Source organism: Camponotus floridanus, unplaced genomic scaffold (assembly GCF_003227725.1).
Source record: "Camponotus floridanus strain SB8 unplaced genomic scaffold, Cflo_v7.5 scaffold278, whole genome shotgun sequence".
NCBI classification, from domain to species: domain Eukaryota; kingdom Metazoa; phylum Arthropoda; class Insecta; order Hymenoptera; family Formicidae; genus Camponotus; species Camponotus floridanus.
In genome coordinates, this window is record NW_020229412.1 from 111,456 (window position 1) to 126,267 (window position 14,812).

Here is a 14,812-nt window from a genome sequence, read left to right on the forward strand (position 1 = left end):
ACAATTGACACAAAAAATACATTTTTATACGAAACGAAATTCGAATACGATTTTGCGATTTATCTCAACGCGAGATTGACCTAGATTGCCCGCGATTCAAAATTTAAGAAGTAACACTGTGATTCTCGATATATCGAATCAATCGAAGCAGCAAATAATCCAACGCGCCTGCGCAAATAACCTCGGCTTTTTCTTTATATCATAGACATGTAAAATACATAGATGGCGCATTAGCTGTCGATATCGACAAAGAATGACAGAGGGTGTAAAGATAAAATCTCAAATGTATCTTGTTCAATTCGGATCTTTTTCGCTTTCTTTTGGGTAGGCTATTCTTCTGGTTGGACTGTATATTTGTGATTGATGAATAGTGTTACTTCCTTTATCGTAAATTCTCTTATGAGAACAGGCCTCTCTATGTATTTTATACGTTTATGTTTTGGCATCATCTGCTAGAAATTGGCGGGAAAGTTGGCGAGCGTGTAACGACACGTGTAAATAGTTTTATGTACATACATACGTACATACAGTGTTATTTATGAAAATTTATGAATAATGTGTGATTTAGAAAAGCGTGAATAATTCTTATGATAGTAATAAATAATATTTTTATCACATTTTTAATATTATAAAGCACAAAAATAATAAGAAAGCAAGGTTAGGCTCAGGCATCTGTAATCTATTATATCAAGAAGTCAACTGATCAATCAATGACAGTTTTGATCTCTTATTGGCAAATTCTTTTATGTTTTAAAGTTATAATTCTATGCATAAAATATATTTTTATATGTAACTACAAATTTAATATTAACTTGTAATGCTATTTATAATGATCATTGATTGATTAAATTTTAACACTGCCTTATTAATATAAACATATACATATATTTTTCCCTAAATTACATTCTAAACAAAATAAACTTAAATATAATTTATGATTAATCAATATATTTATAAATGCATATTTACCTTTTTTATAGGATTTGAAATATGGAGCACGAGGACAGTGATTCTGATCTAGACATCTTGAATAATTTAATATCAAATGATATCGAAGAGACAGGTGGTGTTGAAGAGAAAGATAATGACCAGTCTAAGTATCTTGAACAATCTAAATCATTTGAATCAAAGAAAACTTTAACAGAATTACAATTTAACTTCTTAGATTCTAAGCCTTGTAATATAAATAATGAGAATAAATTAGCTGATGAGAAAATTAGCAATACACTTTATGATGATAAGCTTGATTCTTCAGATGATGAAGACAGACGTTATTTTGAAGAGCAAAAATATTCCAATTATGGACGTGAAATAAAACAGTTATTAAAAGAGGACTCCTTTCTGAAGACTGAACAGCCCGAACAAAAATTACAGCATAAGAATAATATTTTTAATAATAGTAAAAATAAGACTTTTGATTTCAATAATACCATAAAGGGTAGCAATAATAACAGTATTATAAAGGATGTGTATAGCGATCCCTTCTTTGGAATAAGAATAATTAGTCCTCTCATATCTTCTACTGAATTGAAGGAACGTATGAAAGACAAAATAGTTGTAACAATATCAAGAGTAAAGAATCATATAAATTCTGATAATATACATAACGACTGGGTAATCGCTGGTGTATTAATCAATAAGTCAGCTACAAAAACTTCGCAGAAGGGAAGTTCTTATTGTATCTGGAAAATAAGCGATTTGTCTGATGATTTGAAAACTGTGTCTATTTTTCTATTCAGTAATGCCTACAAACAATTATGGAAAACAATCACTGGCAGTGTGATAGGTATTCTCAATCCAAACATACTCGAGAGTAAGGACAACATCGACCAAGCAACTCTATCAATCGATAATCCTCAGAAACTGATGATTTTTGGTAGATCCAAGGATATGGGTAAATGCAAATCGATCAAAAAGAATGGCGATCCGTGCACTGCGATTGTAAATACAAGTCGATGCGAGTACTGTGTCTATCACGTTAAACAGGAATATAAAAAATGTACGCGACGAGCGGACCTACAATCGAGTAACAATGCATATGGATTTACTGGAGATGCATTGAAGCGCATGAACAAGCAAATTGATACACGAAAACCTTATAACGGTCTGGCACCGTTTGTACCAGTACTGGCTAAACGCAATGAGAAGCTATACGAGAAGGATCGCGCACGTTTGGAATTGCTATCTGAAACCAATTCAGGCAATGATATTGAAAAAGCGAAAAGTGATTTGAAATCGAAGGTCAATGTGAATGCTAAGAAGAAGGAAGTGACTGTGGAACTGACGAACAAACAATCGAGGAAAGATTTTGAACGACTCAATAAACTGAGAGGCTGGCAACCCTCAAAGCAAGTAATAGTACAATCAACGCCCAATGGACCAGTTCTATGCTCCAGTCCGATACAATCAAAAGAAAGTAATTATACACCAAACAAACCTAAAAACAATCACATAGATAAGAAGATTAGTTTGGTCTCTTTGTCTTCAAATCCGCAACTGGGAGGGGGATGTAATCAAAGTACGATAGATTTCTCCGAGCCCATCACCAAGCAACAAATTCGTACCGCCAAGATGAACGCGATCAAGTGGGTGCAAGAGCATGGAAAAATCAAAGCGAAGAATCCCAATCAGATACGAATAAGTTCAAAAGAGAAACTGGATAAAAACGCGAAACGTCAGAGAGAGAATGATGAGCAGGAAGAACGAAGTACAAAAAAGATAAATATAAATAACAAATTCAAAGAGATTCTAGAAGCCAAATCTTCGCATACAGATTTGATTGAGAAATCCTATGATGAAGAAAAGGAAAAGTATTTTAACAAATTAGAAGTAAAGGAAAAGATGGAAGAAAAGATGATGAACACTTTCAAGATCAATTGTAAAGCTGTGAAATGTGCAATATGCAAGTACACGGCCTTCTCAGCATCGGACATGTGCAAGGAACAAAGACATCCGTTGCGTGTGATCGATGCTATTAAGAGGTTTTTCAAATGCGCCGATTGTGGCAACCGGACTGTCAGTCTAAATCGTATGCCGTCACACAGTTGCAGCAAGTGCAGCAGCTCAAATTGGGCCAGGGCGGCAATGATGGATGAGAGGAAGACCATTATTGCTACAGAGACTCTATCTATACGTGGCGCCGAAGAGAAATTCCTAGGTTCAATCGTGAAAGACGCAAATCTTAATCTTCTTGTCCCGGATGAAGATTAGTAAATTCAATTACCTCCCTTTCTCCCCGTCGATATTCTAGCTAAATTAAGAAATTGTAAGTATATAGTAAAATATTAAAGAAATGATGAGAGACGATATTGGTCAAGATATAAATTGATAGCATGTTTTACGTACACTAGCGAAAAAGTATTTGTTTTAGAATATAGAAATTCAAATGGCGTTGGAAAATGCTACGATATTGTTGCCAAGATATATTACTTTATACAATTATTATTTTTTAATATTTTTGTCTATATATATAATGAAAATACATAGAAAATTTGAAGATTTTACCATGACGAATTTACTATCTGAATCGAATTATCATTGGCTAAAATTATTAAAACGACGCGAAACTTGCTTATCCCGACTGATTACTTATTCCTATATATTTTATATCTTAGAATCTACAAATACAGAACATTTGATATCCTTTTGTTTATTGTCAGTATTATCAATTTTCTTCTCTTTTTTTTTTCACTTTATGAAAAATGTACAAATATAAAGAAATCCTAAGAGTGTATCTCTTGCACATTTCCGAAATGAAATACATTGAATCTTCTCCGTCCGAAATGTACACAGCGAGCAAAAATGTTTTGATATACAACCAGGTACAACAATCGTATAAAAAACATTATCATCTCGATTACGTGATTTCACTAAATTACGTTTGAGGTTTGATATTTAGGCTGAGGAGAATCATTATTTCCTTTCCCGTTCAACAAAGCTTTCTCATACAAAGATACCTTTTCTCCTTACGAGAAAAGTACTCTTTCCTTCATACAAAAACGATATGCACTGTGTAAAAAGATAAACATCAGCAAATTTCTTAATATAAAGAATTATAATTGGGGTCCGAAAGCATCGCATTGACATAAGTTACTATATATCAATATTATATAATACATATAATGCATTTAGAAACCATCTGAGTTGGATTTTCCGCGATGTGTTATGTCAATATAATAACTCCGGACATTAATAACTATCTGTTTGTATGAGAAACATAGATTGTATTTTTTCACTCATATACTGTTTAATATCCTATGGTTGTCCACAATTCTGTTCGGCATTTTATATTTATACAATGACACGTTACTCTTTTCCTTGTATATAAAACTTCGAATAAAATATGCGTGAGAAAAAGAAGATTAAAAATAATGATTAAACTTCAGAGTATTACTTACAAATAAGATATTAATTATTATTTGAAAATGTTTTGTCTTTTTTAATACATCATAATCAATTTTCATAGCTGTCACATATTTTATATATATATACATACATAATTGTAAATTCCCTCTCCAAAAAAACGAGCTAAAAAATTATTGAAAGAATTAATGAAATATATAAATAAATAATTATCATGCATAAAGAAAGTTATATTAATAAATTAGCTACATACATTGTGTTTATTTTCGAAAAACGATCTTTTTTTTATCATTTCACATTAATGTATGTATATATGCATATACGTGTATATGGAATGTTTTTAAATCATTATTTCAATCTTCCTTTTTACCACCTGACAGAGCATAGATTTCATAGGAAATGAGCAGCAATACCATCGAAAATTTCTTTTCCGGTCCTTAACTATAATCCTATATGCTTATAATCCACCAAAACAGATTTTAAGATAGCGCAAATTTAACTTGGTATATATATATATATATATATATATATATATATATATATATGTATATATACGAAAACGTGAAACATTATAATAAAATTATATCCATGATGTAGAGAGAATTGGATTGATTAAAAAACTTTTACAATTATGTTCTCGCTGTCAGATGAAAAATCTAATAAAGTATTAAGAAAACTAGTTTCGATTAAAAGACATATTTCACTGACAAAATATGCGGGAACAAAATAATCAATGACGAATATGTTGTTAGTAGATTATACAATTGTGCTTGCAGAGAGTAGAAAGGCAAGCCATAATCTAAGTACGTCATCGATTCAATTATTAAAGCAACTCGCGTGGACGACATTTCCGTGTACTTTTACATTTAGACAAAGATTACAAAGCTTTTCCTATTCTCTGTTTCTTGCTCTCATTCTTTCTTCATTCTTTTTTTTTCTCTCACTTTCAATAATTAATATTTATCGAGTTCTTAATTTGCTATCTTGCATACTTAAATCAAATATTCTGCTGAAGCAGAAACGAAGTCGCACCAATGTATAGAAATAAATAACTATCTAGACTCCTAGTGAGATGTTTACATATAAAAATTTGAAGAAACGTTAAGCCGGTAATTAACATCTGGGTGTCTTGAGAGACAATACACAGATACAAATTCGAATCATCGCGTTACTCTGAAATTCGTTGTGCACATATCGCAAAATTATATCTCTCTCGAACGTTCCACTTTGATGAAGCTCTTTTCTGCGCCTCTTTTGTCTCTGTGCAAGGTGTACATTAGAGTGATATCGCAAATATAATGTAAATACATCATTAAACGGTACATTTTCCGTCGGGAGACTCAGAATATTCGAGACTCTTTAAGAACCTTTGTTCTTTATACAATATTCTTTCACAAAGAATACTTCACCAAAATTGCACGTTACATTCTTTCCACATTTATACATACATAGCGTTATTAATTACAAAGGCATCATACGAATAAGCGAATTAAATTAACATCGTTAAAGTAAATTTCGTAATATTTCCAATATAACTGCCATTTAAATATTGCAGGGAATATCTTTCTTTTTATTGAGGTGCACCACTATAACAATGAAAAAGTTATTTCAATATATTTTTGCGAAGCATTTCTTATGTACAATTGTGTGAATGTACAAAAATCTAAGAGCCAAGAGCCTGCAATGGAGCAATGTAGAATTGCGAGGAATTATCTGTCCTTATGTTTACAAGTGTGTATCACTGCATAAGACGGAAATACTTCATTTACTCCGTGGATCGTGTACGCGACCTCAACTTATGTCTAAGGCAACTGTGCCGTTTTTAAAAATTGACATCTATTTACAGAACTCTTCGTTATCGTTATATGAATTTTTCAAATCAGTGTAGAATATACGCAATGTATGTTCATAATAATCAGTTTATTACAGCTCTCTTTCCAAAATTATATCTGAACAAAATAATGCTATACAGCCGTTCTTGTAGTTGAAATACTCATTCCTCGTAAAATCTATGATAAGATGATAAACATCAATTTAATATAAAATTACAACCGGATTATCGTATATTATACAACATTTGTATTCGGCACTATAGAGCGTGTAGTATAGTTGTTTAAACGAATCCCTGTATGAATAATTAAGGACCATAAATCGTAATACAAGGTGGTGAATGTTATGAGAGTAGGCAGGTATTAAGCTGGCTTAATTAAGTGTCACAGTCTTCGAATCTTTTCTTTCGTAAAATTATATCAGCCACGCCATATCAGCTGGTGCTTCTCTCTTTCATGTATCGATTTTACGATCTGTTTGATAAATTCAGTAAATTCTAAACAATAATTTTATGATATCGTACATACTGCATCGTATGAGAAATTTTGAAACATGCCTATTCATCGTTCTCTCTTAGGACACAATATGTAAAAGAGAATATACACTCGTGTCCCTTCAATTTTTCCCAAAGCTAAAATAACTAACTGACTTTGCCAACTGCTCGCACAAAACTATCTTACAAGAGGCTATATTCTAATTTTAACATGTATTTTGTGAATTTTTTATTTATTATTAATTTTTTACTGTTTATTTCTTATTTGCTTTGTCTAATTTTGTCGCAATTCGGCTAATAGATTTTATATTTTGACATCATAATTATGATTTTTCGTACGAGTTGACCACATGATTCAAATAACTTTTCTCTAAATCACATATGATGTGATTTCATATTTTACATGTACATACTTGATTTTAAACTTGACTTATTGATCAACACGGTTTTTGAAGTAAATGACATGAATAAAAAAGAAATAGAAAAAAATACATTATCGATTGCAGATTTGCGACAGATCAATTTTTATCTTATATAAATAGCCTCTCGTGATCTTGCTCTTTTCTTATCTTACCATGATATATTAAGAATCTAAATTTTTATGTTTTGGCTGAAGAAGCACAAATAAGTGCGGAAATGTTCCAAATATTGTTTATTGTTAGTTAACACTATTGTCATTTCAAAATAAATAAAAATCCAATTATTGCTCATTGAAGCCTTTTAATGATTTTATTTGTTTAAAATAACTAAATATCGGTTGAGTCATGGACCTAGTAATCGTCCAAATCAAAGCTATCGATTTCGATGTCATCCAGTTGCATGCTTTGAAAGTCCACCTTGTACCGCAAGATACCTGAAAAATATATATTTTAAAAAATACGTACTGGATAACGACGATTATTTCTCGCATAAAAAATTCCTTTGCTAAAACAAAATGTTTACTTTTATATTTTTATACACGTAAACTCATTATTAAATTGATAGCAAAAAAACAACTGAAATACTGAAATAAAATAAATAAGCAAATATATATAAATAAATAATTAAAAATACACAATTTACAGCATAATATCTACAACACTAATTTGCTAAATTATATAAATTATATAAAATGAAATCAAATTGGCATTTTATTAATAATGTTTTCCTAAATATACTTTTTATTTTGCATTGTAATATAATAAAACATCAAACTTTGTAAAACATTTATAAAACTTTATAAAACTTACAGAAAGCAGAAAAAACTATTTATAATTCAAAGAAAAAGCATTATTCTCGTAGAAAAAAATGAATGATTAGTTGAACATTTTATTATAAAATTAAATTTTTTTAATATTATTATGAAAAAGCGCGATATAAATTAATATTATATATCTGTATAGATATAGAATATTATACGTTTTAATGATTGTAATGATTATAATAAGAGAAGTAAATAATATGAAAGTTTGTAATCACGTATTAATAAATTTGTTGTAAATTAGTATTTGAATAAATATTAATAAAATATATAAAGCTATATGTGTACATTTTATGTAAAAGAAACTTTATATGTATATAAAATGTTTATAAAATTATAAAAACGTAAAATCTTAAAGAATTAACGAAAAATATCAATAAAAAAAGATATTATACATTGTAAGCTATATTAAGACTGTATATCGGTAATATCAATTTTTAATTTTTATCAATTATTTAAAAGCAAGTATAATATATTGTACCTTTCCCAATATGCAAGCTAATAAAAATAAAATGCCGATTAGTATTTGAAGGATATTAAATATTTTTTAAATTATTTCTAAAACACTTATTGAACTATTTTAAGCAATTGCTATAAATAAAAGATATAAATATACTTGTAGGTATTAAATGTAAATACATAATACTTATGTTCATTATCAGAGATAACATTTCTCGATAACTTTTCCACATATATGGAAACTCTTCTTTTTATTTACATTTAATTTCCTTTCTCTCTTTCTCTTTCTTTCTCTCTCTCTCTTTCCTTCTCTTTCTCTCCTTCTCTCTCAATACATTTTTTATTTAATTGTAGGATACATTATCTATGATAATAAACTCACGCCTTTATAATTTTTATTATTTAACATGCAGGTTTAATCATTGGGAATGTAATATTGAATTGATATATATAAAATTATGATTTTCTATTTCACATGGTATATATATACATATAAACATGATTAAGTGTACATTGGTACAAAAATATATCCAGTTGTGATATAAAATTTTAATATAACATGTAACATTTATTACAAGATTATAATGATTTTAATCCGTTTTTTAATGTCGACTATCCTATTTCAATTATTTACGTTACAATATAAATTTTATACTAAATATTTCAATATTTATAAAAATAATAATACTTTTTTAAACAAGTATTCACTATATCACTTCTAAAAGAATAGAAAATTCAGATAATTAATGTAATAATATTTTTATGATTAACACACATATACGTTACTTTCATATTTATAAGATACATTAAATGATATATTAAAGTAATATATTAAACATTAAAGTTGATTTCGAATTATTAAATGCATACTTGAAAAAGCATGGAAATAAAAACTGAAGTATGCAACTATACTGAAGAGATATACATGCGCGTATTATAATGTCTATAAAATTAAATAGTTCTAATGTCACAATGTAACGTCCAGTCTATACAAGTTCATTCATAATTTTAAAATTATAAAAATAAATCCTGGCAAAATGATTAAATATTGTATGTATAGAAAAGTGACAGAATAAAATTAAAAAAATATAATGTCAGAATTATGTCAAAAAAATGTATAATATAGAATCTTACTTGTGTGAAGAGAAAGAGACTGATGGTAAATATTAAATATAAAGAATATCATGCAAACTAAAAAATTTTTAATATGTTCTATGTACTATAAAAAAATATATGATGTTTGGTAGTTGGAAATCAGATATATACGCACACTGCATATGTTTCCATTCAGCAACTCTTATGTAACTCATATACTTAGTGAGTGAATAAAATAATGATCAAATAGTGTACATGTATATAAGATGTATATGTATGTGTGTGTGATATATATATATATATATATATATATATATATTCCAAAAAGTTATCTTGAGCAATGAGATAAAAATCGATTTTTAATGGGACAATATACAATGAGTAGTTAATGTTTAGTAATGATAATGAAACTTGTGCCATTGATAGCTGAGAAGCTCACATTGACATTTAAAAGCATTATTAATTAATTTATTTATAACATTCCTATATACGACCTTTCGTTCATAATGAGTTTTTGGTGAATATGTTACTGTATATTTCTTACTGCTCAAAGATGAGGTGTGTTAAATATGAAAAACTGTACACATTTAATATCAGGCAAATATTATTTTTCCATTGAATCAACCACTGTTATCGTATCTACTTCTCCATTATAAGACTCAGTGTACAGATCTAACGATACAGCATAAAAAATGGAATAGAGAAACTGAAAGATTTCAACTCACCCTGTATATAACATAGAGTTATTTATAGATATATATGTATGTATATAATATGTATATATATGTATATACCCACATATACACGTACACACAAAATTTTCTTTATTTGCATTTACCAAGGAAGAAAAAAAAAAGACCAAAAAAGGTGTTCTCAGGCTTCTTTTTTTATGGAAACAATAAACATACCCTTGAGATAAACACGAACTAAAAACATCTATTACCACATCCAAAATTATTTTGAGAGACGTATATGCATATATATATATATATATATATATATATATATATATATATATATATGTATATATACTACAGATATGCACAAAAAAGAAACAAACTATTTAGTGAGAAACCCAATGGAAGAAACTGAATTTTTCTTGGACAAATTTATCTTTAAATTAAACACAAAACGCAGAATACTCCTCACATGTGTATATATAATAATCGTAAATATTATTTTTCCATACTCAAAATGTATGCAATTTTATAGATCTTATATAATATTTGAAAACTTTTATAATATTTAAAACTCTTATATAATTAGCTAAAACAGGTTAAATTTTCTTGTGCAATAGTATGTTATTAATGGAAAGCGATATTTGTTATAAAAAAGAGAATAAGAATAATTAAACATTTTTTTCGGATATAAAACTAGGTTATATAAATAAAAATAATTTCTTAACAGGAAATTTAGCTAATTATATTTATTATTATATTTATTGGAGATCTATAGAGAGAGATATTCCATTTTACATTTGTGTCATCAAATACTCATAATGCAGGAGTAAAATCAAAATAAATTGATAATATATGAACAAATGATAAATTTGTCCAGCTTTGCAAATAATATGTTCTATGATACACGAGATGTAGGTGAACGCACGCAAGACAGAGAAAGAGCTACCTGGTTGATTCTGAGTAATTCACGGATGAAATTAGTAATCATCGAGGTCAACATCATCAAGAGGCTCATCAGCCTGTAGTGACTGGAAATCAACTTTGTAGCGGAGGATTCCTATGCACCAACATATATACTCCACAGTTAATATCAGTTTGATGAAATTTACCTTCCATGCAAAAATAATCTTTGCTCATGTCTAGCGTTGTAAATGTTAATCTCTATTGGCTTTTGAAGATATTGTGTACCCAAAAAACGCAACTACGCCATAACTTGTCAATATGTATAAATTTTCACAGCAAGTCAAATGTGCAAGTTGCACTAGAGAAAGCCTAGCACTTACATGATATTGTTTAGAATGTTTGATGAGAATATTTAAGTATTAAAATGTTTTTAATACTTTTTTTTAATTTTAGTTTTTCTTACTATACATTTTCTTTGATCCTTTTTCATCTATTATGCATTTTATTTTGCTTAGTGTATATATACATATTTTATAGTACAGGAAAGTATATATATATGTAGGTGACTCATAAAATTATGAATGATAATAATAAGCATATGTATAAAAAAAGACTCACCTCCAATGCCACCAAAACCTCTCACAAATTGAGATCCTTCTTGCGATTTGTCGGTGATAATTTCCAAGGTAGCACCAAAACTCTTATAATTGTTTGCAAGCCATTCAAGTAATGGTTGACATTCTACAAGTTCCAGTTCTACTCCGCTCTGTGAAAATAGGAGTAAAAAGACATAAGATACTTTATTTTTAAAAGAATTGAAAAAATAAAAAATATATTCCTATCTTGCAGCAGTATTTAAATGTTTACCTCCTTATCAGTGAAGTGAGTCTTGTCTTTTTCTTGTTCTGGTGTCAGGTGCAGTACTTTCTCCTCTGCATTTGTATGATTTTTTAAAACATATCGTTGAATATCTAAATTCTCCCAACAGATTAGAGTTTCGACACTACCTAATTCTAAGGCTCTTAATGTGTCTTCTACACCAAAACAGTATTTGCCAGTTTCTTGAGAAATCTCATCAAAGTAACGACCTAATTAAAAAAAATTAATAATAACAATTTATTAAATATATATATATATATATATATATATATATATTTATATAATTAATACATAAATATCTTTACCAATCAACTTTTTCTCTTGGATAAATTTCACATTTTGCAAAGATTCGGCTGCTAATTCAATAGCTTGGTTAAAACCATTTTCACCACCATACGATACATCAACCAGTTTTATAACCTTAGCTTGTAATCTCTGAAAAAAAATCATACATTATTATTTAAAAAAAATAATCCCTTTTATCTTAGTTCACATACATAAACAAAAATACATTAAGAAATTAATTAAAGATAATACATTAATAAAAAAGCTGCTTACCGGATCAAACATATCAGATTGACTAAGTTCCGTTTTAAAATCGGCACTACCCGCGAGAATCAATCCAGCGATATTAGGTTTATCGTTAGTGATGTATAATTGAGTAGCGACTTCAGCTACTTTTCGAACATAATTATGCCGCTTTTCCATACGTAATCGAGCAAAACGCAGAGCAGACTGACCACCTCTGCCTAAAATTCATAACTTTTACAATTCTCGATACATATCCAATATATCTTTATCCAATATATCTTATTGATTCTTGAAATCAAAGATAGAAATTAAATAATTTTAATATTTCCTTTTACAGTATTATCACAATAATATTTTAGCATTATTGTATAACATATTATACACACATACCATGTTTCTTGGGAAGGTCTACAGTGAATTTGTGTAATACTTCACGTGTGTTGCCTTGTAATGTGCCAAACAATGCTCCATTACCATCCATGACAATAAAACCAAATTTGTTATCGTCAGCAAGTAACGCCGTGAGTGCTTCTGTATGAAACTGCAAAATTATATATAAATACAATTTATACAAAATCATACACAAACAGAACACACACACATATATGCAAATATGAGAATGTTACAAAATGTACCTTATTATCACAAAGATATAAAGAAGTATTAATAGGCTTGAAAGGTTCAAAATCGATGTTAACTTTCTTTTCTTTTCCTTCTTCCGTTACAATAGTTCCGCAATAAATTACCAGGCCATTTGGAGGCACTAAAAAATATATTTATATCTATGATTAATAATCATAAATTGTAATATCACACGCATAATAAATGACTTAAATATATTTTTTACATGTAGAAAAAATTCAATATATCACAACTATGATCAGTAATACTACATTCTTGTATACTCTGTTATATTAAGTAAATATATTTTAATATAAATGATAAATATATAATTATCTTTATAAATACCTTTAGTATATAACTTTAGCCTATGCTGTACCGATGTGATTGCACCCAAAACAGATAATCTATTTACACGTGACTTAATATTCGACGCTGTGCCAAATTCATCCGCCAGCATCTTGCTTACTCTCGATATTTGGTCCTTTGGAGGTATGATTAATGAAATCATACTTGTACCATTCCTGCAAAGATATGTATACCTTGTAAAATACCTAAGTACCATTGAACATCATTAAACAATCGCTGTGGAGATATCTTCTTAAGCCATTACCCGAATCGCACGAGACATACATACTTTTTCTACGATAAATAAAAATTTTTCTTTCACAACTATATTAATAAAGGCCAGCACATCTCGTAGCTGTAATAAAATCGCGGCCGTTTAAACACGAAACACGGCCAATGAACATATGCTCCGCGAAGCCATATGTCAGGATGACCCGCGTGACGGTAACAGCTGACAGTACGAGGCACAATAACGTTGGCGCCGACCTACTTACCCCCTGGCCATCTCGAGGCTCTTTATGAGCTTTTTGATCTTCCAGATCTCGACATTGCGGTCGGCGGAGGTCTCCTCGTTCGACATCGCTGCTGGAGTGCGTGAGGACGCGTGGTCGCGGCGTTACAAGGTGCCCGATGCTGGGGATTAATCGTTGTCACGCGCACTCTAGCTCGCCCTTTGATGGACGATGTTGACGAGGATGACGACGACGATGATAACGACGACGGTGACGAGCAGGCAATGTGGCCCGCGCGTCGACGAAGCCGGGGGCACCGTGTACAACGGGTCTCTCTCTACGAAAATCACACGATATCGGAATATTATAGATAGCTATGAGATACCGCACCGATCCAGTTCGCACCGGATTATATCAACCACGGTGAAACGTGGTCGACATAGCCGTTCAACGCAGGGGCGGCCGTCCGTTCATTCCCTCCGCCTAATGTCGCGCGCGCGCGGGCATTAAACGTTTAAGCACGCGCCGTAGAACGGTCACCTTTGCACGCGGCTGTTCCTTCCTTTTGTTCACTCACTTTTCGGGAGATCGTTACACGATGTGTGCGATTAGGTGCGCCGATGCGGATGATGGTGCGGATGGCGGGATGGCTCGCTTCAACGGCGACACAGCTCGTGACACAGCCCACAGTACCACGCGAGCCTCGGAATGCACACGTCGGCCATGCGATGGCACAGCAGGAAACGTCAGCGGACCACGGTGGACGTGCCGCACCACGAGACAAAATGGGAAGCACAAAAAGACCTCGAGGCCGCCCAGTCGCGCACGAGAACGTAACTCGACCGCAGGTCGCGTTCGCATTGATTGGCGCGCGCCTCCCGTGCTGCCCTCGCGCTCGCGTCATTGGTTGTATCGCGCC

At 30.6% G+C, this 14,812-nt stretch overlaps 2 protein-coding genes across 4 annotated transcripts; one reads left to right on the forward strand and one right to left on the reverse strand.

The window, feature by feature from the left end:
• The first annotated feature begins 461 nt into the window (after positions 1-461).
• Positions 462-4,401, forward strand: LOC105248800 (protein MCM10 homolog). The gene is made up of 2 exons (XM_011253794.3): positions 462-657; positions 981-4,401. The coding sequence occupies exon 2, from the start codon at positions 991-993 to the stop codon at positions 3,208-3,210; it is 2,220 nt and encodes a 739-aa protein (XP_011252096.2). The 5' UTR covers positions 462-657; positions 981-990; the 3' UTR covers positions 3,211-4,401.
• A 520-nt stretch (positions 4,402-4,921) lies between these two features.
• LOC105248799 (eukaryotic peptide chain release factor subunit 1) lies at positions 4,922-14,747 on the reverse strand. 3 transcript variants are annotated; one of them, XM_011253793.2, is made up of 12 exons: positions 14,471-14,747; positions 13,936-14,230; positions 13,442-13,617; positions 13,108-13,235; positions 12,863-13,013; positions 12,500-12,690; positions 12,247-12,376; positions 11,930-12,150; positions 11,681-11,828; positions 11,106-11,216; positions 8,407-8,423; positions 4,922-7,538 (listed from the first exon to the last, which is right to left on the reverse strand). In XM_011253793.2, exons 2-10 carry the CDS (start codon positions 14,019-14,021, stop codon positions 11,137-11,139), a joined length of 1,311 nt encoding a protein of 436 aa, XP_011252095.1. In that variant the 5' UTR covers positions 14,022-14,230; positions 14,471-14,747; the 3' UTR covers positions 4,922-7,538; positions 8,407-8,423; positions 11,106-11,136. The 3 variants fall into 3 exon arrangements, with proteins under 3 accessions (XP_011252095.1, XP_011252094.1, XP_011252093.1); XM_011253792.2 differs by lacking the exon at positions 8,407-8,423; XM_011253791.2 differs by lacking the exons at positions 8,407-8,423; positions 11,106-11,216 and having other exon boundaries at positions 14,471-14,746.
• Between the last annotated feature and the right edge of the window lie 65 nt (positions 14,748-14,812).

What these genes read in the sequence shown, in the direction of transcription:
- LOC105248799 (XM_011253791.2), bottom strand. Translation starts at nt 14,021, where the DNA reads ATGTCGAACGAGGAGACCTCCGCCGACCGCAATGTCGAGATCTGGAAG. An exon ending in AGCCTCGAGATGGCCAGGGG is followed by an intron (nt 13,618 to 13,935) that starts GTAAGTAGGTCG and finishes ATATCTTTGCAG; the next exon opens with GAATGGTACAAGTATGATTT. An exon ending in CTCACTTCACTGATAAGGAG is followed by an intron (nt 11,829 to 11,929) that starts GTAAACATTTAA and finishes CTATTTTCACAG; the next exon opens with AGCGGAGTAGAACTGGAACT.
- LOC105248800 (XM_011253794.3), top strand. Translation starts at nt 991, where the DNA reads ATGGAGCACGAGGACAGTGATTCTGATCTAGACATCTTGAATAATTTA.